We start from the raw sequence: 25,813 nt of genomic DNA on the forward strand, positions 1-25,813 counted from the left end.
CGTTAACGGTATCCACCGAGGAGATTCCAAAGGCATTCCTACAGTTAGATTCTTCATCCGCAGCCACCAAAACAGAGAGCTGCGTTCTCAGGTGCGGAGAGGCAGTCGCCTCAGCAGTGAATCCCTCTGAGAGGACCACCTGGAAAGAAGGGACCACTGAAGAGCCCTCATATGAAGTCTGGCCCAAGGTACTACCTCTATAGTGGCTGCCATGGAACCGAGAACCTGAAGATAATCCCGAGCACATGGACGCTGCTGCTGAAGGAACTCCTGAATCTGAGACCGGAGCTTTATAATCCTGGCCTGCGGCAGAAAAACTCGGCCCCGTGCTGTGTCGAACACAACGCCCAAATACTCTAGAGAAGGAACTAACCGACTCTTGGCTACATTTACCACCCAACCTAGAGACTGCAAGAACTGCATCACCCGGCTGGTGACGCGACACCTCTCCTGTTAAGACTTCGCTCTGATTAACCAGTAGTCTAGGTATGGATGAACAAGAATCCCTTCTTTTCTGAGCGCCGCGGCCACCATGACCATAACTTTGGTAAAAGTGCATGGAGCCGTCGCAAGACCGAAGGGCAGAGCGCGAAACTGGTAACGCCGTCCTAGAATGGCAAAGCGCAAGTACTTGTGGTGAGCCAGACGAATAGGAATATGCAAATAGGCCTCTGTGAGATCTAACGCTGTCAAATACTCTCCCTGGCGTACTGCCACTATGACTGATCGCAGGGTCTCCATACGAAAGGTTGTGACTCAGAGCGCGATTGACAGCCTTGAGATCTAAAATAGGACGAAAGGCGTCTTCCTTTTTGGGAACCACAAAATAAATGGAGTACCAGCCCTGCCTGTACTCGGAAGGAGGGACTGGACAGATAGCCTGGAGATCTAAGAGCCTCTGTAGAGTGTCCCGAACCGCCCTCGCCTTGAGAGGAGAGCGACGGAGACTCCAGAAAGGCGTCTGAAATAGGCCTTGCAAACTCTAAGGCATACCCGTCTCGAATAACCTCCAAGACCCACTGATCTGCAGTGATGTGGGCCCACCTCTGATAGAACCAAGAAAGTCGAGCTCCGACAGGGACCAGAGAAGAGGCCCTCGCACCTTCATTGGGTAGGACGAATCTGGGATCGAAAATCTGGATTGGAGAAACCTGCTCCTCTGCAAGAACCCCGAAAGGACTGAGTCCTATTGACAAAACGAGACCTTTGAGGCTGAAAACCCCGACCAGGCTGAAACCTACAGAAACCTCTCACTGAACCCCTACCAAATAAAGAACGTCGACTGGAAAGGCGAGGTCTATCTTGTGGTAGGCGAGGAACTTTAGCATCTCCTAAGGAATTAACCAACTTATCCAATTCTTCTCCAAACAAGAACCTTTAAAAGGAAACTTGCTCAACTTTGACTTGGAAGCCGCGTCCGCCGACCAACCTTTCAACCACAGAGATCGGCGAACAGCGACCACCAAAGCCAAAGACTTAGAAGATGCTCGCAGCAAATCATACAGGGCATCAGCCAGAAAAGCCGCCCCCGTCTCAATCCTAGCCACCTCTACATCGATAGCTTGAAGGTCATCCAAAGTCCTGTCCAGAACTCTCTCTGCCCACCTAAAGCAGGATCTAGCCACTAAGGAACCACAAATGGCAGCCTGCACTGCCAAGGAAGAAACATCAAAACTAGTTCTGAGCAAAGAATCTAGTCTTCTGTCCTGAACATCCTGAAGAGCCGTTCCTCCATCCACGGGAACCGTATTACGCTTGGTAACCGCCGACACCACTGCATCCACGACTGGCACCTTAAGCATAGCTTTATCCTGTTCTGGAATCTGATAGAGACGAGACATAGATCTAGTTGGACAAAAAAAAAAAAAACTCAGACAGCTACATACATAACACAACAAGCCTCCATGGAACCCAAGGATGGGCCTCTGGATTGATCCGAAGGAACTAAAGGAAAGAAAATTATCAGGCAAGAACTAATTATTCCTTTTACTACATCCCACCAATCAATCCAGAGATGAGTGGGATGTATCAAAGCAGTCTGCAAGACGGGCGGGACACGGCAATCCCTGAGGAAAGGTATGTAACCCCAAAGGCTGCAGTCACCGGCCAACAAAATCCAAAAGTTTATGCTGCGGAGAAGCGACAGCAGCAAGTAGCACACGTCGACCAGAGAACTATATTGCAACCCAGCAAAGGAAGGAGCACGAGCCCTCAGAGACTGCCTACAGACCTAAAGAGGAGCTCTTCCCATCCAAGAGGTATGCCGAAGAAAAGGCATCGTGAACCACCCAACAATTAAAGGTAGGAAGCCCATTTGCCACTCCTAGGACCTGCAACTCGGATAAAGAGAAGAGCAGGACGCCTGAACTGATTGGTGCCCTCCAAAGAGTATACCAGAAACCCATGGACATCAGAACTGAGAAGTAAACGACCACGACTCGAAAGTCCTCCCTGCGAAAGAAGGAAGAGAGACCGGCAGACAAAGGTGAAACTACCTGAGGAGGGAAGGATGGAGCTCGAGCTATTCCGTTAGAAAAGCCCGCCACCAAAAATAGTAGGCAACATTCTGGCAAAATAGGGCCCACAAATGTACTACCCATATTGCTGAGTATTGGTGGCTAAAAAAAACCCCAAAAGACTTCAAAGCGAGACTCGCCCAGGGCTCCACAGGCAAGAGGAAAAGAACACAGCAAAGCCAAAGAGGCAGCAAAATAGAGCCAACAAAAGAAAAAGAGTGCTACCCATAAAGCTTGCCAGTAAGTCAAGGACCAGATGGCATAGCATATCTTTATAACTGAAGAAGCTGAGCTGCCAAAGTGAGAATCCTTTGAGACAGATGCATCAAGTGAGACATTCCGTTGCCTACTGCCACAGTAACAAGTTGACCGTAGGCAAACAAACCCACCAGAGGGCAACGCCCCTGTGTAGTTCTCAGTCTCCAACCACCTGCTGGTAGGAGTGCATAACCCATCTGTCTACGCTGGTCTGGAGGAACATTAAGGAATTATGTTTAAGGAGACCATTTCTTTGACTTTTTCAGCAAATAACGAAGTCCTGAAGCTCTCGGCCATACTATTCCTGTAGCACCTGATGCTCATACACATTGTAGGCCAATCTAATAAGATACTTAATGCACTCATTCAGCTCCTGACTCTTAGCCGTTTGGATATGTCATTTCCTTAGAAGTTATAGGTGAACGTACTTGAATTTTTTCCATAACATATATATAACAGTATATCAAGCAAATAAAATAAAATCATGTGCTCTGGAGCCCTTATACCTTTTCTGAATGAAGATTCAACCATCACTAAGCCTCTGCATGCTAAGTCGAATAGGTAGGAATGCTTGCTGGATCTTTGTCGTGCAAGGACTATCTTACATATCACCTTTGGGGCATTTAAATACTTTATAATCACCAGAAAATCTAACCTTATATAAAGTTTATCATGTGAGGGTAAAGGAAGCTCCAACAACCTTCTGATAAAAATCTATGATTATTTTCAGCTAAAGTCTCATTCTTAGGTTGTTGCAGGGACAAATTTGATGGAAGACCCGATAAACAGTTAAGTTTGAAATACACCATCTGAACCCCAGCTATTCAGTGCTTACAACATGAGAGAAAATTTAGTTCCTTTCCTTTAAATGGCTTGATAGATGGTGTGTGTAAGGGGGTGGTGGAGGGCAACTGCTTAATCATATCTGCAGCATGGTGCTTTCTTTATTCAGTGTTCTGGGGCATTTGGTGTTAAATTTTCCCAATTCCTATTACAACTAGTATAGTACTGTGTCTGATTCAGCATTAATGAATGATTCTACTTATCCAGCTAGCCAAAAAGCACTAGAAGCCTTCAAAATCGGGGCACAGATCTTTTAATCATATATGAACACCAATCTTTCCTTAATGACCCAACATGTGTTGTGTTTCAGCGCACAGTGCCTGCGTCAGGGGTCATTTAGGTTTTTCTTCCACGATTGTAGAAAAAAAATAGCTAAAAAGCAGCTGCCAGAAATCCCCTGCAGCAGGAAAGAGGGGGAGAGAAGCTTCAGTAATCTTTGGGGGAGGGGCAGTTGCAGTACAATCTCTATGGCAACTGCCCCTCCCCCAAAGATCACAGCAGCTTCTCTCCCCCTTTTTCCAGCTGCAGGGGATTTCTGGCACATGCCACTATATCAGGACAGATTTCCATTGTTGTGCATCAAGCTTAGCAGCTGTTTTTTTTCTACAATCGTATAAGAAAAACCTAAATGACCCCGGACACAGGCACTGTGCGCCGAAACAGCCCATGTTAGGTCATTAAGGAAAGACTGGGATTCAAGTTATACGATTAAAGGATCTGTGTCGAGTTTTGTGGGATGGGGACAATTGGGACTCGGCTGTGTAGGGAAGTTAGTGAATCCAGAGGGAGAGATTAAAGCATTAGATCAATTGCTCCTACCTGAATCTATAAAATGGGGCGATACTTTTGCTCACTGTCAGCTAAAACATTATATTAGGTCCTAGATAAAGAAGCATTGAAAATTGGCTACGGTAAGAAGATTCAGGAAATGTTTATGGAGCTCTCAGAAGAGGCTCCCTCTATTTCCAGCATTCAAGGAAAGATATGGTCTCTGATGCCTGGGGAGGAGCTAGCCCAGCTTAGGAAAAGATATGAAGCAGATGTTGGGAGGGACCTTACTGATTGGGATATTGATGCTCATATTAAGGGAATACCTAACTTGGTAAGAGGGGCGAGCTATCGTGAATGCGCTTTTCGAGTAGTACACAAGGCCTACTTCACGCAGGTTCAACTGTTTAGAGCAGGAGGGATCCATACACCTGTTTGTTTGAAATGTAATATTTCTGATAACACCTATTATCATGCATTTTGGAAATGCACAATTGTACAGCAGTTCTGGAGAAGAGTGGAGGGTTTCTTATCCCTTATGATGTCCGGCCAATTTAAAGGAACACCTATTCAACTGGTCCTGGTCCTGGACTGCCCTGAATCACTTAGGGGTCTGAAAGCGGATGAAAAACTACTCTGTCGTAAACTTCGTTTGCTAGCAAGGAAATGTATCTTGCAGTCATGGACTTCTTCAGAACCCCCGGAGTTTTGGCACTGGCAAAATCAAATACACCAATTAATGATATGGGAAGTGAAAGAAGCCAAAGGCTCCTACAAAAGGAAAACTTGTTTTCTTAAGATTTGGGGACCTTTTATAGATAATACTTACCACACCGTGGTAGAAGTCTTGTACTTAACAAGCTATGAATGGCCAAAGCAGCAAAGAGTGTGAGTATTGCAGTTTACACAGTGTTACACAAAGGGGAGAGGAGGGGAAGGGAGGGTGGGGGGGTAGGGGATTGGTTAAAGTACCTGAGGAATCTCATGCTTTGTTGGGGAGATGGGGTAAAAGTTTGAAGACGGTGTTATGTATACACAAGTACTAATGTGTTGACTGCTGGCTATGCGCCATTTTTGTACCATGTGTATCTCACGAATAGAATTTGTGTTTATTTTGTCTTCAATAAAATTGTTGAAACAAAGGATCTGTGTCCCGATTTTGAAGGCTCCTAGTGCTTCTTTTTGGCTATTTGGACTTTGTTCTGTACTTTGGACCCTCTCTGTGTCTACTTATCCAGCATCACTTTGATGGAGAGGCATAATGAAATTCTTTTCAAATAACCCTAACATTCTACTTGGTTTTTTTTTTTGGCAGCCTCAACACACTGTGCTGAAAAAGTTTCAATATATCCACAATGATTCCAAGATCTTTTCCTTGGGTGGGTATTCCTGACAGAGAATCCCGTCAGTTTACAAACTATTTGAGATGTAACCTTTGTGATGCTGTATTTCATCTGGATGTGAGGCATAGGTTGGCTGAGAAGTATCAGATATTTAAGTTAGAGTATCACTAATCCAGCATAAAAGACAAACCTGTACACTTCGTAGGAGGTCTGTAATAATTTCTGCTGCATGCTGACATCTGTCTGGAGGTCCTGTTACTTGAGCTATTCTATCTGGAGTTGATCCATCATCTATAATAATAAAAGGCATTTTAAATTAGAAATAGCCTCCCCTTCAAACAAAAAGAGCCGCCTAGAAGAAATATTTTCTTTAACAAAGCTGCCTAAACCACTGTCACGAAACGCCTAGCCACTCGCCTGAGGTTACCCCGCAGCACAGCTCAGGTCCACCTGCACCTGCCGCTTGTGCTCTACACTAAACACCCTCCTCCCATCGACTGGGTCACAATCACCTCTGGGCGAGTCTCCCGCTCTCAAATTATCCCCCGTGATATCTAGGTTAATGGGGCCACATTTCCAGTGCTCCCACAGTTCCCAGAAAGCACTCACAGACCCAACACACAAACCACAAGAATTCTTTATCAGTCCAGGAAGGCAGAAGCAATAAACTAAAAGAAATGTTTATTGTCTGAAAAATTGAACAGTGAACAAAAAATGTGCAATCAAAAAACAACAACAGGTAACTGAACTATGGATCAATTATAACACTAACTAAACATTTGTTTACTTTCTAAAAAGTACTTAGGAAGATCAGGACATATAGCTGCTCACAAGTTATCTAATGTTAACTGTTTACAGGGTCTTAGCAAAGAGATCTGCCTCTCTTTTCTTCCTGTTTAAGATTGGGAAAAAACCCAGGACAATCCAAATGAAGAGAGCTCCTGGGCCAATCAGAGCCCAGTCAAAAAGTTTTAAAAGTATACTGCTCACAGTATTGTAGATCACTTCTTCACTGAGTGAAACTAAAAGAGGGAGCCTTCACTTTTCTTAACATAAAACATGTGCCACCTGTTGGCCACTAGAAGAAATACGCTTCAGAAACGAATTAAGGCAGTTTTATGGGCCTAAAACACACTGTTCTGTCACAACCATATTTAAACTGAAGGAGAGAAAAAAAATGAGAGGCAGTGTTACAGACTGAAACTGAGCAATGTTAATTTTCCTCCCCTATTATGTTGGGTAATTGTGTGCACAAACACTGAGATGTGAAGCAGGAAGATGAAAACTGATGTTGATTGGTTGGTGGCTCACGTTTGACCAAAAGTCTGAATCCTGAATAGCTGGTGGCATCAAGAGCAAGACACTTGCCTTAGGCAAAATTTTTCTGCTGTTCTCAAAACACAGGCACAAATATCAACAGCAGCAGAACTGAAGTGCAGCTAAAAGGAAGACAAGGAGGAGAGAAGCCCATGCCAGAGCTACCTGAGCAGTGCATTGTAGCCACCACTCATAGGCCAGTAGAGACAGAGGGAATATGGATGCCGCTGGGTGGGGAATAGAGGATCTATGTAGAGGGGGAGAGATGGGGGATGCTGAGCAGAGAAGACTATATAGCGAATGCTACATACCTGTAGAAGGTATTCTCCGAGGACAGCAGGCTGATTGTTCTCACTGATGGGTGACGTCCACGGCAGCCCCTCCAATCGGAATCTTCACTAGCAAAGTCCTTTGCTAGCTCTCGCGCGCCCGCGCGCACCGCGCATGCGTCTTCCCGCCCGAAACCGGCTCGAGCCGGCCAGTCTCGTATGTAGCAAAAGAGAAACAAGGGAAGACAACTCCAAGGGGAGGCGGGCGGGTTTGTGAGAACAATCAGCCTGCTGTCCTCGGAGAATACCTTCTACAGGTATGTAGCATTCGCTTTCTCCGAGGACAAGCAGGCTGCTTGTTCTCACTGATGGGGTATCCCTAGCCCCCAGGCTCACTCAAAACAACAACCATGGTCAATTGGGCCTCGCAACGGCGAGGACATAACTGAGATTGACCTAAAAAATTTACCAACTAACTGAGAGTGCAGCCTGGAACAGAACAAACAGGGCCCTCGGGGGGTGGAGTTGGATCCTAAAGCCCAAACAGGTTCTGAAGAACTGACTGCCCGAACCGACTGTCGCGTCGGGTATCCTGCTGCAGGCAGTAATGAGATGTGAATGTGTGGACAGATGACCACGTCGCAGCTTTGCAAATTTCTTCAATTGAGGCTGACTTCAAGTGGGCTACCGACGCAGCCATGGCTCTAACATTATAAGCCGTGACATGACCCTCAAGAGTCAGCCCCGCCTGGGCGTAAGTGAAGGAAATGCAATCTGCTAGCCAATTGGATATGGTGCGTTTCCCTACAGCCACTCCCCTCCTATTGGGATCAAAAGAAACAATTGGGCGGACTGTCTGTTGGGCTGTGTCCGCTCCAGGTAGAAGGCCAATGCTCTCTTGCAGTCCAATGTGTGCAGCTGACGTTCAGCAGGGCAGGAATGAGGACGGGGGAAGAATGTTGGCAAGACAATTGACTGGTTCAGATGGAACTCCGACACGACCTTTGGCAAGAACTTAGGGTGAGTGCGGAGGACTACTCTGTTATGATGAAATTTGGTGTAAGGGGCCTGGGCTACCAGGGCCTGAAGCTCACTGACTCTACGAGCTGAGGTAACTGTCACCAAGAAAATGACCTTCCAGGTCAAGTACTTCAGATGGCAGGAATTCAGTGGCTCAAAAGGAGGTTTCATCAGCTGGGTGAGAACGACATTGAGATCCCATGACACTGTAGGAGGCTTGACAGGGGGCTTTGACAAAAGCAAACCTCTCATGAAGCGAACAACTAAAGGCTGTCCTGAGATCGGCTTACCTTCCACACGGTAATGGTATGCACTGATTGCACTAAGGTGAACCCTTACAGAGTTGGTCTTGAGACCAGACTCAGACAAGTGCAGAAGGTATTCAAGCAGGGTCTGTGTAGGACAAGAGCGAGGATCTAGGGCCTTACTGTCACACCAGACGGCAAACCTCCTCCATAGGAAGAAGTAACTCCTCTTAGTGGAATCTTTCCTGGAAGCAAGATACGGGAGACACCCTCTGACAGACCCAAAGAGGCAAAGTCTACGCTCTCAACATCCAGGCCGTGAGAGCCAGGGACCGGAGGTTGGGATGCAGAAGAGCCCCTTCGTCCTGCGTGATGAGGGTCGGAAAACACTCCAATCTCCACGGTTCTTCGGAGGATAACTCCAGAAGAAGAGGGAACCAGATCTGACGCGGCCAAAAGGGAGCAATCAGAATCATGGTGCCTCGGTCTTGCTTGAGTTTCAACAAAGTCTTCCCCACCAGAGGAATGGGAGGATAAGCATACAGCAGGCCCTCCCCCCAATCCAGGAGGAAGGCATCCGATCCCAGTCTGCCGTGGGCCTGAAGCCTGGAACAGAACTGAGGGACTTTGTGGTTTGCTCGAGATGCGAAGAGATCCACCAAGGGGGTGCCCCACGCTTGGAAGATCTGGTGCACCAATCGGGAGTTGAGCGACCACTCGTGAGATTGCATAATCCTGCTCAGTCTGTCGGCCAGACTGTTGTTTACGCCTGCCAGATATGTGGCTTGGAGCATCATGCCGTGACGGCGAGCCCAGAGCCACATGCTGACGGCTTCCTGACACAGGGGGCGAGATCCGGTGCCCCCCTGCTTGTTGACGTAATACATGGCAACCTGGTTGTCTGTCTGAATTTGGATAATTTGGTGGGACAGCCGATCTCTGAAAGCCTTCAGAGCGTTCCAGATCGCTCGCAACTCCAGGAGATTGATCTGTAGATCGCGTTCCTGGAGGGACCAGCTTCCTTGGGTGTGAAGCCCATCGACATGAGCTCCCCATCCCAGGAGAGACGCATCCGTGGTCAGCACTTTTTGTGGCTGAGGAATTTGGAAAGGACGTCCCAGAGTCAAATTGGACCAAATCGTCCACCAATACAGGGATTCGAGAAAACTCGTGGACAGGTGGATCACGTCTTCTAGATCCCCAGCAGCCTGAAACCACTGGGAAGCTAGGGTCCATTGAGCATATCTCATGTGAAGGCGGGCCATGGGAGTCACATGAACTGTGGAGGCCATGTGGCCCAGCAATCTCAACATCTGCCGAGCTGTGATCTGCTGGGACGCTCGCACCCGCGAGACGAGGGACAACAAGTTGTTGGCTCTCGCCTCTGGGAGATAGGCGCGAGCCGTCCGAGAATCCAGCAGAGCTCCTATGAATTCGAGTCTCTGTGCTGGGAGAAGATGGGACTTTGGGTAATTTATCACAAACCCCAGTAGCTCCAGGAGGCGAATAGTCATCTGCATGGACTGCAGGGCTCCTGCCTCGGACGTGTTCTTCACCAGCCAATCGTCGAGATATGGGAACACGTGCACCCCCAGCCTGCGAAGTGCTGCTGCTACTACAGCCAAGCACTTTGTGAACACCCTGGGCGCAGAGGCGAGCCCAAAGGGTAGCACACAGTACTGGAAGTGACGTGTGCCCAGCTGAAATCGCAGATACTGTCTGTGAGCTGGCAGTATCGGGATGTGTGTATAGGCATCCTTCAAGTCCAGAGAGCATAGCCAATCGTTTTGCTGAATCATGGGAAGGAGGGTGCCCAGGGAAAGCATCCTGAACTTTTCTTTTACGAGATATTTGTTCAGGGCCCTTAGGTCTAGGATGGGACGCATCCCCCCTGTTTTCTTTTCCACAAGGAAGTACCTGGAATAGAATCCCAGCCCTTCTTGCCCGGATGGCACGGGCTCGACCGCATTGGCGCTGAGAAGGGCGGAGAGTTCCTCTGCAAGTACCTGCTTGTGCTGGAAGCTGTAAGACTGAGCTCCCGGTGGACAATTTGGAGGTTTTCAGGCCAAATTGAGGGTGTATCCTTGCCGGACTATTTGCAGAACCCACTGATCGGAGGTTATGAGAGGCCACCTTTGGTGAAAAGCTTTCAACCTCCCCCCGACCGGCAGGTCGCCCGGCACTGACACTTGGATGTCGGCTATGCTCTGCTGGAGCCAGTCAAAAGCTCGCCCCTTGCTTTTGCTGGGGAGCCGCGGGGCCTTGCTGAGGCGCACGCTGCTGACGAGAGCGCGCGCGCTGGGGCTTAGCCTGGGCCGCAGGCTGTCGAGAAGGGGGATTGTACCTACGCTTGCCAGAAGAGTAGGGAACAGTCCTCCTTCCCCAAAAAAATCTTCTACCTGTAGAGGTAGAGGCTGAAGGCTGCCGGCGGGAGAACTTGTCGAATGCGGTGTCCCGCTGGTGGAGATGCTCTACCACCTGCTCGACCTTTTCTCCAAAAATATTGTCCGCACGGCAAGGCGAGTCCGCAATCCGCTGCTGGAGTCTATTCTCCAGGTCGGAGGCACGCAGCCATGAGAGCCTGCGCATCACCACACCTTGAGCAGCGGCCCTGGACGCAACATCAAAGGTGTCATACACCCCTCTGGCCAGGAATTTTCTGCACGCCATCAGCTGCCTGACCACCTCCTGAAAAGGCTTGGCTTGCTCAGGGGGGAGCGCATCAACCAAGCCCGCCAACTGCCGCACATTGTTCCGCATGTGTATGCTCGTGTAGAGCTGGTAAGACTGGATTTTGGCCACGAGCATAGAGGAATGGTAGGCCTTCCTCCCAAAGGAGTCTAAGGTTCTAGAGTCTTTGCCCGGGGGCGCCGAAGCATGCTCCCTAGAACTCTTAGCCTTCTTTAGGGCCAGATCCACAACTCCAGAGTCATGAGGCAACTGAGTGCGCATCAGCTCTGGGTCCCCATGGATCCGGTACTGGGACTCGATCTTCTTGGGGATGTGGGGATTACTTAGTGGCTTGGTCCAGTTCGCAAGCAATGTCTTTTTTAGGACATGGTGCAAGGGAACAGTGGACGCTTCCTTAGGTGGAGAAGGATAGTCCAGGAGCTCAAACATTTCAGCCCTGGGCTCGTCCTCCACAACCACCGGGAAGGGGATGGCCGTAGACATCTCCCGGATAAAGGAAGCGAAAGACAGACTCTCAGGAGGAGAAAGCTGTCTTTCAGGAGAGGGAGTAGGATCGGAAGGAAGACCCTCAGACTCCTCGTCAGAGAAATATCTGGGGTCTTCTTCCTCTTCCCACGAGGCCTCACCCTCGGTGTCAGACACAAGTTCACGGACCTGTGTCTGCAACCTCGCCCGGCTCGACTCAGTGGAGCCACGTCCACGATGGGGGCGTCGAGAGGTAGACTCCCTGGCCCGCATCGGCGAAGCTCCCTCCGCCGACGTATTCGGGGAGCCTTCCTGGGAGGTGGCCGCAGTCGGCACCGCACGCGGTACCGACGTCGGGGACCTCACCCCAGGCGATGGGCCAGCCGGCGCCACGCTCGACGGTACCGGAGGCGCAAGCACCGCCGGTACCGGAGGGGTAGGGCGCAACAGCTCTCCCAGAATCTCTGGGAGGACGGCCCGGAGGCTCTCGTTCAGAGCGGCTGCAGAGAAAGGCACGGAGGCCGATGCAGGCGTCGACGTCAGAACCTGTTCCGGGCGTGGAGGCTGTTCCGGGCTGTCCAGAGTGGAGCGCATCCACACCTCCTGAACAGAGGGTGAGCGGTCCTCTCGGTGCCGATGCCTGCTGGGTGCCGACTCCCTCGGCGACCCAGAGCTCTCGGTGCCGACGCGGGGAGGAGACCGGTGTCGATGCTTCTTAGACTTCTTCCGAAGCATGTCACCGGAGCTCCCCGGCACCGATGAGGAGGACGTAGAATCCATCCGTCGCTTCCTCGGGGCCGAGGTCGAAGCAGGTCGATCCCGGGGGGGCTGTACCGCAGGAGCCCTCAGGGTAGGGGGAGACCCACCCGAAGGCTCACCGCCACCAGCAGGGGAATGGACAGCCCTCACCTGCACTCCTGACGATGCACCACCGTCCGACGACATCAGGAGACGAGGTCCCGGTACCACCGACGTCGATGCAGCTATCCGATGTCTCGGCGCCGATGCAGAGGGCCGATGCACTCGATGCACTGGCGGCCGAGGATGAAGGTCTGGACGCTGATGACGTCGATGCACCCGATGACCCCGGTGCCGATGCCGACAAAGAGCCCGAGAACAAAACGTTCCACTGGGCCAATCTCGCTACCTGAGTCCGCCTTTGTAACAGGGAACACAGACTACAGTTCTGAGGACGGTGCTCGGCCCCCAGACACTGAAGACACGAAGAGTGCCTATCAGTGAGCGAGATTACCCGGGCGCACTGGGTGCACTTCTTGAAGCCGCTGGAAGGCTTCGATGTCATGGGCGGAAAAATCACGCCGGCGAAATCAAAATCCGAAATGACGAATTTGAGCACCAAAACTTTGAGGGAGAAAAATCTCGACTGAGGCCTAAAAGAGGCCTACCCCGACGACGAAAGAAAACTTACCGGGGCAAAGACTGGAAATATAGGAAGGGGCAAACGAAACCCAAGGGGGTTTTCGGAGCACTTTCCGCACGAAATTAGAACTTTTCCGAAGAAAAAACACGTCGATTAAAACAACGGACGCGCGAGGTCGACTCTCCGGGGCTCGACACGGCAAAAACACAGCCGTACCGAGTGCGGACGAAAGAAGACTGGCCGGCTCGAGCCGGTTTCGGACGGGAAGACGGCAGCGCATGCGCGGTGCGCGCGGGAGCTAGCAAAGGACTTTGCTAGTGAAGATTCCGATTGGAGGGGCTGCCGTGGACGTCACCCATCAGTGAGAACAAGCAGCCTGCTTGTCCTCGGAGAAAGATAGTATAGACTGGGAAGGGAGGATGGATGGATGTTATTAATATACAGTAGATAAAACAAAGTTAGCATGACTGCACCGGTTTTAAGTTTTGAGCGAGGCATGCATCACAAGAAGAATAATAAAAAAAGTGCTTCTCTGGTATTGCCCATGAGATATGAATGATTGAACCTCCTTGTTTTAAAATTTCATACCGCTGCTTGCTATCCCATCACAAGTGTAGTTCAACTTCCATTATCATACTTGTTATGTCCTGTCTTCCCTCCCTTCTCTTTTCTTTACAATTTTAGACTAAGCCATTTTATGCAATGGGCGGGACAGCAAATCCCCAATAAACCTCAATCCTGAAGCAAAACGTATGACATACGCAGTTTAGCAAAAATGACATACCTGGTTTAAACTGAATTCTAACTCCTGCATCATTCTGTATTTTCTTGATCATCTCACCATTTCTACCTATTACGATTCCAACAGCAAACCGTGGTATTGGTACCTTGGGGAGGGAGGGGAGGGGGGAAAAAAACATTCATTTAAAAAAGGCATGAGCTAAATATACAACCCCGTCCTTATGAATCCACCCTTTAGAAACCTCTTACATATGCCAAGCTCAAGGGATGCTAAAGGCCCGCACACACACATTTACTTACATCAATTCCTTCATTCCCTCCTAATCTTGAGCCATATTCATTTCGCACTTCTCTGAAACCTCCTTGGTCACGAATTAACTCCAACACCATTTCCTTGGCTTGCTACAGTGGGATAAGAAGTAGCAGTTAGAGAGACCAGTATATTTTCTATTTTGAAATTAAAGTGTTAAAAATGCAATTCACTTTACCTGAACTTTATAAGGGTCTCCCGTGATCCTAAGAGGTTTGTCTGCACCTGTATTCTGCGGACCATCTTGAATCATCACCATCTTGACACCTGTTCGTTCCTGTTTGACAACATATTTCACTGTAAAACGTATTGCTAAATCTTGGCCTTCCCCTCAAAAAAATGAAAAATAGGAAACAAAACCACAAGAGAACAGCCTTACCTGAAGCTGCTTAATTGTCTCTCCACCTTTTCCAATTACTAGTCCTGCTTTACTGGCTGGAATCATTAATTCCTGGACTGCATTTCCTGGGCCATCACCATGATGAAAACCTGGTGTAGGTCTCCCTTTTTCAACTATCTGATCAAGTAACCTCTTTGCTGATCTACCAAAAATAAACAGTAGTGAACGTAAGACTAAATGCTAAACTCAAACTGCCACAATAAACATAAGCTGATGTAAGTGGTGATGACACTATAGTTTATTTCTACTTTTTTGTTTTTAAATAAAAAAATAGAGAGACCTTCTTGATACTGGCTCTTAACATCAAAAGGTGTTGGGGATTATACATGGGTGCTACTGTGTTTCTGATGTTTATTTCAGATGTTTTGAAATTGATTGCATTGTTTTGTGATGTTTTGAACTCTACATTGAGCAGTCTTTGAAAAAGCAAGCAAAAAGGAAGTCTGGTCTTACCTGCTAATTTTCTTTCCTTCAGTCCAGCCAGATCAGTCCAGAACTGACAAGATTATATCCATCAATCAGCAGATGGAAACAGAGTCTAACAAATTGCAAGCTTTAGCCTTGTAACCCAGTATTCCTGTAACAAAGCAGATAATGAGATCTACATCCCCTACCACGACAGCCACAGAAGGGATTCCAATCAGGCCAGACCCCAGCTTCCTGAGTCCTCCTGCAACAAGGAGCTTGCTGGAAAATGTAGCAAGATGACACCGAAGGGGGAAAGCTTCTGGACTTGTCTGGCCGAGCTCAAGAAAAATAGAAGGAAAGACCAAAATTTTTCCTTCCTTTTGGTACACCAGACCAGCCCAGAACTGTGAAAATAATTCAATACCTCCAAGTATCTTAAAGGTGTCCAGAAATCATCCAAGGGACTGAGGCTCCTAAGTCTTCAAACCAAGCCCTTCACTATAAAGCAGTCAGCGATACTGCCTGGTTACCGTGAAAAGACACCACCATTTTGGGAACAAAAATACCTGCCTCCGAAAAACACAAAAGGGCCTTCAACTCTGACATGCTTCTAGCAGAGCAGGTTGCTACAAGAAAAAACACTTTCAAGGTCAAATCTTTCAGAGAAGCCTTCTGAAGCAGCTCAAAACAGTGTCACTGACAAGACCTTGGGCACCAAGTGCATGAAGAAACCATAAGCTAAACTGGCAACTGCAAATGAGCTACAACCTTTGAAAAACAGACCACATCTGGGTGGGATCTCAAAGAGGCCTCCTCCAGCTTACTCCAAACACACAACAATACTGCGACCTACTACTACTACTATTTAGCATTTCTATAGCGCTACAAGGCGACCTGCAAACTCAGAGAAACCCTCCCCCCCTCCATGGTCTGGGGGAGCAGAAATCCCTAGATCCTGTCTGGCCTCACTGAGAACGTCCCTCCAGGGCTAGTGGGGAAGGGGGGGGGGGGGGTTGTCTGAACTTGGGGGAAAACCAAATAGTGGCCTCTCCCATGCTTTTTGCCTTGCCTGCATGGACACTGCTTTTACCACATGCTCCTGATCCCAAGACTCACTGCAGGGCACTTTGCAATACGTGTCCCCACTACCTCAGCACCCTCCCCCCCAACCCGCAAAAGGGCACTGCTTGGCTCATCCCATTTGTGCCTCCAACAGCATGCTGCGACTGCATCCTGCTGTGCCCATCACATCCAGATCTGAGCCGCCCCAATGATGCAGAGAGATGACCACACCCTCTTTGACATAACATGCCATTCCTATTGCTACTGTGTGCCTCTTAACGCCGAGGCCTAACCCAGACTGGAGTCACTGTTTTTAATCGGTTTGGTGAGGCCTGAGATTTCACACCATCTGGTATTCATCCGCCCCTGAGGCAGCCATTTGGCTAAACATGGTCAGGCTGGCCAACCTTGTTTAGGACTGGGAGTTGAAAGTGGTAAATAAAGGACTATGTTTTTCATATGGCCTGCTTCTCTTCTGTTCTCCATACTAGATTTAGTGGACCGTTTCCCTTATTGTTTTCTCAGACTCTCAATTGTATGCAAATTTCTAATGCATATTCATTGTGGATATCTTGAAAACCTGACTGGCTAGGTGTGTTCTGAGGAACAAGTTGAGAACCACTGGCGTAGATGCTGTTGCAGAGATAATGGAGCTTCCCAGACAAGCAGCAGGTGCAATAAACTTGATCAATAGGTAAAGCAATAGACTCTTTAGGGATTTTCATAGCTTTTCGCATAGGCTAAAAATCATCCTGAGCACAAGTGTTTTCCACAAGTTTTAAACTTCACAAATGCCTTACCTTTATAAAAAAAACTGGGATAAAAAGTACCTATGTCCTACTCTGAGAGTTTGTTGGTAGTGATAGGTGGAAGAATAGCAATAGGGGAACCTTGGTGGAACTGAGGGACTCCTTATTGGGGTCCCTAAATATGGTAACCAAATCTGGAGAACAATTATCTTCATCAGAGGAAGAAGAGGGACACTGGTGGTGAACAGGCATCGGAGGAGGAAAATTCTAAGCAGATATAATCAGAAAATCTGTGTTGTTGCTCTAAAGCGCTAGGAAACAAGTTAGTACCTGAAGCTAAAAGCAACACTGAACTCTCCAAGATAAGCCAATCGTCCAAGTATGGATGCAACCAGATGCCCTCTCTATGAAGGCATGCCACCACCAGTGCCTTGAAGGTTGGTCCTTGGGACTACAGGAAAGCCGAAGAGAAGGATCTGGAATTGTTTCCCCAATTTGGAAAAAAGAGTAGTCACTGGTGCAGGTCTCATAATTAAAAGGTAAAGTAAGCCTCTATCATGTCTAGACATGAGAAGAATACCCCTCTTCTAACCACCACCATCATTTACCTTAGCATTTCCATATAAACCAGGGGACTTGAAGAAAAAATGCCAACTTCATGGAGGCTGACGATAGGTCATAAAGACCTACCCCTCTTTGGCATGACAAAGTAAAAGGAGTAGCAAACCTGGCCTTGCTCCTTCATCAGAACCTATAATGCTGGTTCCAGCTACAGTACTCTCCCCTGGGTCAATTCTAACCTCTTGTAGCTGAGCCACATGGGTGACATCATAAAGGTGTGAAATTGAGAAGCCACATTTCAGTGTGTGCCCATTCAGATCACACCGAAAATTCAATGGTCTGGAGTACATTCTGGGGGGGGGGGGGGGGGGGGGGGGGGGGGGGGAAAGAGGTGAAGATGCTCCCTCATTGAACCACTCTAACATGAGCCCACCCAATCTCAATGGGAACCATTAACTCCCACCAGAAGCACCACCGTTCTTGTCATGCAGACCCCATGAAAGAGCTAACTCTCTGAAATCTATTAGATGTACAGGGAGCCTGCATCTCTGGCCTGTAATGCCTCCAATCTTTATATGAAAGCAGACACTATTTTGAAGCATCTAAGGACTTACCAGCAATTTACTCATAAAGGGAACTTGCTAAGGTAAGTCTTAAATACAAAGTCCAACAATCAATTCCATAGATATAACCAATGACAAGTCACAACTAAGGTAACAGACACTGAAGCCTCCCTAACAGTTCATAAAGAAGGCTCTCTCAGAGCTCTCCAGAATCTGACAAGTTCAACACAAGGAATGGACTACATAGCCCCCCACCCCCAACCTGAATCCCAATACACAAGTAAATAAATATCTGCTTCAAAATAATCTTTACATTTCTCACCTAGGTGTCCTTAAGAGCCAAGCCCCATGGGATGATAGTCTTCTGGATCATAGTGTTTAACAGGGTTTCCATTCAAAGGAGCTTGTATAAAAATGTAGGCAAAGACAACATAGCCTCTATCCAGGCTGCCCATCCATGCCATCTACTCTCCCCTCTCACTCCCTTAGAAAACCTATACTAGTCCCAAGCTCTCTTGAATTCAGATACTGTTTTAAACTCCACCACTTCCACCGGGAGGCTGTTCCACAAATCCACCACCCTTTCTGTGAAGTATTACTTCTGCCCCCTCATTTCAGAGGTTCCTTTCAACTAAAAGACTCACCACCTGTGCATTTATGCTGAGTAGATATTTAAATGTCTATTGTATCTCCCCTCTCCTGCCTTTCTTCCAAAGTACACATATTTAGATCTTTAAGTCTATCCCCATACGCTTTATGACAAAGGCCACTGACCCTTTTACTAGCCACTCTTTGAACCGACTCCATCCTGTTTATATCTTTTTGAAGGTACGGTCTCCAGAATTGTATGCAATATTCTAAATGAGGTCTCGCCACAGTCTTACATAGGGGCATCACCACCTTTTTTTTCCCTACTGTCCATTTCTCTCCCTATGCACCCAAGCATCTTTCTAGCTTTCATTATCACCTTTTCTACCTGATTGGCCACATTAAGATCGCATATAATCACGCTTAAGTCCCACTCCTCTTTCATGCACCAAGGTTCTTCACCCCCTAAACTGTACAGTTCCCTCGGGTTTTTGCAGCAATGAATCTAAAAAGTAATAAATTTAAAACGAATTGGAGAAAATCTCTCTTCACTCAACGTGTAAACAAACTCTGGAATTCGTTGACAGAGTAATGTGGTAAGGGCAGTTAGCTTGGTGGGGTTTAAAAGGGTTTGGATAATTTCCTAAAAGAAAAGGCTATAAGCCATTGTTGAGATGGACTTGGGGGAAAATCCACTGCTTGTTTCTAGATGAGCAGCATAAAATGTATTGTACTGTTTTGGGTTCTTGCCAGATACTTGTTGGCCACTGTTGGAAACAGGATGCTGGGCTTGATGGACCTTTGGTCTGTCCCAGTGTAGCAACGCTTATATGCGACTTGCATTTTTTAGCATTAAATCTACGCTGACAAATTCCAGACCATTCCTCCAGCTTCACTAAGGTCTTTCCACATGTTACTCACACCATCAGGGGTGTCTATCCTACTGCAGATGTTGGTATCATCGGCAAAGAAGCAAACCTTACTAAGCAGGACATCGGCAATATCGCTTACAAAAATGTTAAAAACAACTGGCCCAAGAAGCAAACATTGTGGCACACCACTGGCAACATCTTTTACCTCAGAATGAGCTCCATTTACTACTACCCTCTGTTGCCTTCCACTCAACCAGTTCCTAAACCACCAATGGCCCAAACCCAGGGCAATCAGTTTATTTATTAGACGAAGATCCAATTCTTCCTAGGGGAAGGATATAGGTACAAAAGTATTGCATTACTGGGACAGACCGAAGGTCCATCAAGTCAAACATCCTGTTTCCAACTACAGACCTGCACGAGAATGGGGTTTGCAGGAATCCCACAGAACCCATGGGGATGGAAGCAGTTTCTAAAGGGGTTCCTGCTGAAGTGTAAGCTACATCTATGCCAGCCTCTAATCTATCAAGTACCAAGTTCTTTGAGTGCTGTCTCCTCCTCCTCGCTTTAACAGGATAAATGCAGAAAGTCTTCCATTAAGGAGGTGGTAGAGACACAAATGATGAAGGAATTCAAAAAGGCATGGGATAACACAGAGGATCTCTAATTAGAAAATGGAAGTTATAAAAAAATTAAACTTAAATGGCTGCATGTATGTGGATGTGTCGAGTGGCACTTAGATGGCTACTCTGGCTGTGATTAAATAGGATCGATACCGGGCAGACTTGTATGGTCTGTGTCTAATATATGGCAATCTGGTTTAGGACTGGCTGGAAAGGGCTTAGATAGCAACTTCAGTGGCTGGAACAAAAGGACAGTGCTGGACAGACTTTTACGGTCTGTGTTCCACAAATAATGACTGGGGTGGGCTTCGATGGCAGCTCCAGCCAGTTAGAACATAAAGATAGGGCCGGATAGACTTCTATGCTCTATGTCCCAGAAACACCAAAGAAGGAACATAATCAAGTACATATCACAAGCATTGATTCAATCATGAATACATGAGTGTGACTATTGGGCAGACTGAATGGAACCGCTCAGGTCTTTACTATTAATCCTCTTTGCTCCCGGGCTGATGTACAGACCTCAGCTCTGACACAGGCATGAGCATAAGATGTCACCTGACCTATTGGCGTGTGCATGTGGCAACCTTTCAGCAGTCCCACTGAATCAGAGACATATCTTACATATGTGCACCAGAGTGTTCCAAGTTCCAACTTCTGTTCCTTCCTAGCCTGCAATGCTTTGGCTCAAATCCAGAGAGAGACAGAGAGCTGACCGGAATGGGTCTTGCGGGGATGGGTTAAATTCCTGCTGGGACGGGTGGGGACAGACTGTGACGGGTTAAATTCTTGTGGGGATGGGTTGATTCCAGTAGGGACGTGCGGGGATGGGTAAGATTTCTGTCCCCATGCAATTTCCAACAGTGGCCAATCCAGTTTACAAGTACCAGGCAAGATCCCAAAACAGTGCAATACATTTTATGCTACTTATGCTAGAAATAAGCAGTGGATTTTTCCCAAGTCCACGTTAATGACTTATGGACTTTTCTTTTAGGAAGCTATCCAAACTATTTTTAAACCCCGCTAACTGCTTTTACTACATTCTCTAGCAACGAATTCCAGAGTTTAATTACTCATTGAGTGAAGAAATATTTTCACAGATTTGTTTTAAATTTACTACTTTGTAGCTTCATTGCGTGCCCCCTAGTCCTAGTATTTTTGGAAAGAGCAAACAAGCAATTCACCTCTACTCGTTCCACTTATTTTATACACCTCTATCATATCTCCCCACAGTCGTCTTTTCTCCAAGCTGAAGAGCCCTAGCTGCTTTAGCCTTTCCTTATACGGAAGTCGTCCCATCCCCTTTATCATTTTCATAGCACTTCTCTGTACCTTTTCTAATTACACTATATCTTTTTTGAGATGCGGTGATCAGAATTGAATACAATATTCAAGGTGAGGTTGCACCATGGAGCAATACAAAGGCATAAATAACATCCTCATTTTTGTATTCCATTCCTTTCCTAATAATACCTAACATTCTATTTGCTTTCTTAGCTTCCACCGCATATTCAGCAGAGAGTTTCAACATATCAACGATGACAACTAGATCCCTTTCCTGGCTGGTGACTCCTAATGTAGAACCATGCACTATGTAGCTATAGTTCAGGTTCCTCTTTCCCACATGCATCACTTTGCACCTGCTCACATTAATCATCATCTACCATTTAGATGGTCCTCTTGTAATTTTTCACAATCCTCTTGAGATCTAACAACTTTGAATAACTGACGCCAGCAAACTTAATTACTTGACTAGTTACTCCCATCTCTAGATCATTTATAAATATGTTAAAAAGCAGCGGTCCCATTACAGACCCCTGGGGAACCCCACTATCTACCCGTCTCCATTGAGAATACTGACCATTTAACCCTAATCTGTTTTCTATCTTTTAATCAGTTTTTAATCCGCAATAAAACACTACCTCCTATTTCCATGGCTCTCCAATTTCCTTTGGAGTCTTTTATGAGGTACTTCGTCAAATGCCTTTTGAAAAGCCAGATACACAATATCTTGATTTGAGCTTTCTACCTAAGAGCCTAAATTTGGCTTCCAGAATATACACACATCCTCTGCTTCTCTTATGCATCAACTCCAGAACATCCCATTCCACAATCATCATCCTATGAAAGACCCTGTAAAGAAAAAAAAGCCCTGGAAGGCAACCAAATTCCCTCCAGGATAGGACACCAATCTGTCACAGTCTCACTTGCAGCCTACAAAATACAGAAGTACAGACGTAACCTGAAAAATCATGAAGGACAATTCTTCCCATGGAGCAGCCGAATAACATAGGATGTCTCACCCTCCCGGGGGGGGGGGGGGGGGGGGGGGGGGGGGGGGGGGGGGAGGAGGGTTACCATCCACTGGCAAAAAAAAACACCAACAAAGGAGCTACTAGCTCGTTCACTCACCTTCCCTTCTCTTCACTCAGGTTATCTTCTGTGGTGGTGAAGGAATAGGTACACGAACCCCCGTCCCTCAACACCCCAGAGTAGCTAAGTTTCTTGAGAAGTAATGGTCTTTGCAAGAGGGGTTTCCTCAGGGTCCAGAATTCCTTTGGTCTGCTGCATATGGTCTGCATAGCACCAACACCTTTTGAAAATGATGGCCAAATCCTGCAAAAACTGAGGACAGAGGTGGGGAAGACCTCAAAGTGAGCAGCTGCAAATGGGCAGGAACAGATTCTGAAGGATTCCTGCCCTCCCCAATGAGGAAGATGTTTGCCAAGAACTCAAAAATGACCACCGTTCCCTGTCAAAAAAAAAACACATGGTCTAGCTGCGCCATGGCAGTTTCGTAGCTGGGGGAAGGCTATCTGCAAGTCTTTAGCAGTACAGCAAAATTTCCCGCCTAACTGCATGCTACTTTGGCACCAACTTCCTTAGGCCCTACAATGCCACCCTCTCTGACATTACCTCTGCATTTACCAAATTAAAAAAAAAAAAAAAAAAACAACAGACTTCCTGCTTCAAGGTTAAAAAAATAAATAAATTTGCTACCCATTCTTCCCCAATAAGCTTTACAACTTAATACCCTGCAGGGAAGGCACTTTAAAAAGATTGGGGGTGAAAAAAAAGGGAGGAGTCACGTGACGCTATGTACCGGAGCGGTCGAGGCTAGACTAGCTCCAGGTACCTCCTTGTAATTCCCATCGAATTAACTCCAGAAACAAGGCGGTGTGAACCACAATTGCTAGCGGAAAGCTGACACATTAAGATTCTGCGGCCGAAAGAGAAATTGATAGCAGGTATGACGGCTAAATCGCTAAAAAAGGACAGAGACAAGAGTAAAGCGCTGGAAGACAAAATGGCGGCCCCAGCGAGCCCGCCAACTTCTGCAGTCGGGTCGGCGTGGGCAGCGGAGATTGTGGGAGAGGTGACGACCGCGATGGAGGCGATCCTAGATAAAAAGTTGGAAGGCTTGAATTCAAAACTGGAGGGATTACAAAATCATATGGCGCAATTGAGCCAAGACCTGGTAGCGCAATCAACAGCGCACGGGGGCCCTGGAAGACCGTACGGGAGTTGTAGAAGAAAATATGCTAAACTTCAAAAGCTGGTAGAAGATCAAGCTGAGAAACTCGAGGATCTAGAAAATAGATCCCGACGTAATAACTTACGCTTCGTGGGGCTCCCCGAAGAAATCAGCGATAAAGAACTGCGTACTTTTCTTGAAACATGGCTGATGAAAGAACTAAAATTGAGCACAGAGCTGGGCCCATTGCAAATTGAAAGAGCACACCGCATGGGGATGCAGAGAGCGGGTGACGCCAGACCCAGGATAGTTATCTGCCGTTTCCTGAATTTTGTTCAAAAAACAGCGATATTGCAAGCTATGAGAGGAGGTATGGCTCTTAAATACAATAACCAAAAAATCCTTGCTTCCAGGACTACTCGGCGGCAGTTGCGGCGAAGAGAAGGAGCTTTTCACCAATTTGCTCCCAATTAATCCAACATAAGGTTAAATTTGCCTTGCTGTACCCGGCGAAACTACGGGTAACCCATCAGTCTGCGACGAAAACCTATGAAACAACACAAGCGGCACAAGACTTTGTAAAACAACTGCTGCAGACGAGAGATGAATAAGGTAAAGAAAGGCACATGTTACAACTGAAAGTTATTCAAGTAAAGAATTGCTTCCTTTGGCGGCAAGCGGCGGACATTTACAATGCGCAGAATAATTTAAGTAAGTTTTGAAGTATGATCTGCTGCTGACTCTTGAACAAAAGAGGAGCATTGGGATGCGAATTAAAAGACAATGGAGAAACTAATTGGAGCTCCATAGAAGTAATATTTGTTACTATACTGGGATGTTGGCAACTCTGAAATATAATAGAAGTGGACATATTAGTGAGAATGACCAGCAGGCTTCGGAGAAATAGATTGGAGAGAAGCAGGAGAGAAAGGGACTGCTATAAGAGGTCTAAAGAGATCAAGATTTAAATCCTCCGGCTTTGCTGAGTTATTACAGAACAAATGGTTTAATTATCTGATCGGCTGATTGACCCAACACCAGGGAGGTGAAATACAGTCTGTTAAAGTTGGGAACCAAGCCTATGGATGAAGACATGATGATATGCGGAAGAGAGTTCAGATAACTGTTTTGGTTTTATATACTTCTGCACTTCATTGCAGGCTAACAGAACTGAGAGAATAATCAAAGAATGGTTGAAATGGTAAAATTGTTTGACAGTTATAGGAAGTTGTAGTAGGTTCACATGATTGGAGCATTTTTGCGGGATAATATATGGGAAAACTGTAAACTTTAAATCTGGGGAAAAAGGAGTTAAAGGGAATATAGAGGCTCTTACATGTAAATGAGAGTACAAGTTAAACCGGTTTAAGGAGCGGGGAATAGCAAGGGGGGGGGGTCAAACGTGACTAAATTCCTTGGGGGGAATTAGCAGGGATAATAAAAGGGGATGGGGAGGGGGATCTGGGAGGAGAAGGGGAGTTATAGGGGAAGGGATTCAGATTGTCATAAGATGGAAAACTCAAAGGGTAAATATAAACACTACAGAGGTAAAGAGGAATTGGAACACACTAACCTACAGCACACAGAGGTAACTGAGAGGGGTCATGGGCTGGGGTGGCCTCTTTTAGAAGATAAAAGGTTTCAATGGCAAATAGGATGCTTTTATGTTCCTTAAATGATAAAAATTGTAACATGGAATGTGGGTGGTATTAATTCACCCATCAAAAGATCAAAAATTTTGAAATATCTGCAAAGAATTCAAGCTGACATAGCTCTTTTACAAGAAACACATCTCTCGGATAAAGAACATGAAAAGCTGGCTAGGTGGTGGGTAGGACAGTGTGTAGCCGCACCAGCTAAAGGGAAAAAAGGGAGGAGTAGCTATTCTAATCAGGAAAGGGCTGGTGACAGAAATGAGTGATGTGACTAAAGATCAAGAGGGGCGCTATGTTTTTGGTAAGGTGATAATAGCAAGACAGCAGGTACTATTAGGCAGCATATATGCTCCCAATCACTTTGAGGCTCAATTTTACAGAAGTTTGGTGGACATACTTACTGCAGTAGACCCCATCCCATTAATCCTAGGAGGGGACTTTAACATGGTGTGTGATCCAGAACTGGATAAATCTCAGCCTCCTCCTACGCTAAAACACTGGCCCTCGAGAGGGCTGCCCAATCTTTGCACTGTATTAGACCTGTTAGATGTATGGAGAGTGTTACATCCACAAGATAGGGACTATACTCATATATCAAGGGCGCATAATACCCAATCGAGGATAGATTATATACTGATGTCTCGATCACTGCTGGGAGGGGTTAGAGAGTCGAGAATAGGACCATACGCT

The 25,813-nt window shown here is 46.9% G+C and overlaps 1 protein-coding gene across 3 annotated transcripts in view; it reads right to left on the reverse strand.

The window, feature by feature from the left end:
* FUBP1 (far upstream element binding protein 1) overlaps positions 1 to 25,813 on the reverse strand; it is a 238,211-nt gene that overhangs the window by 151,490 nt on the left and 60,908 nt on the right. For all 3 annotated transcript variants that reach the window (XM_030206527.1, XM_030206528.1, XM_030206525.1), the window contains 5 exons: positions 14,547 to 14,709; positions 14,346 to 14,444; positions 14,158 to 14,259; positions 13,901 to 14,003; positions 5,919 to 6,019 (listed from right to left, as the gene is read on the reverse strand). In XM_030206527.1, coding sequence (XP_030062387.1) covers positions 5,919 to 6,019; positions 13,901 to 14,003; positions 14,158 to 14,259; positions 14,346 to 14,444; positions 14,547 to 14,709 — 568 coding nt within the window. The remainder of the gene's footprint in view (positions 1 to 5,918; positions 6,020 to 13,900; positions 14,004 to 14,157; positions 14,260 to 14,345; positions 14,445 to 14,546; positions 14,710 to 25,813) is intronic.

Source organism: Microcaecilia unicolor, chromosome 6 (assembly GCF_901765095.1).
Source record: "Microcaecilia unicolor chromosome 6, aMicUni1.1, whole genome shotgun sequence".
In the NCBI taxonomy this organism is placed as follows: domain Eukaryota; kingdom Metazoa; phylum Chordata; class Amphibia; order Gymnophiona; family Siphonopidae; genus Microcaecilia; species Microcaecilia unicolor.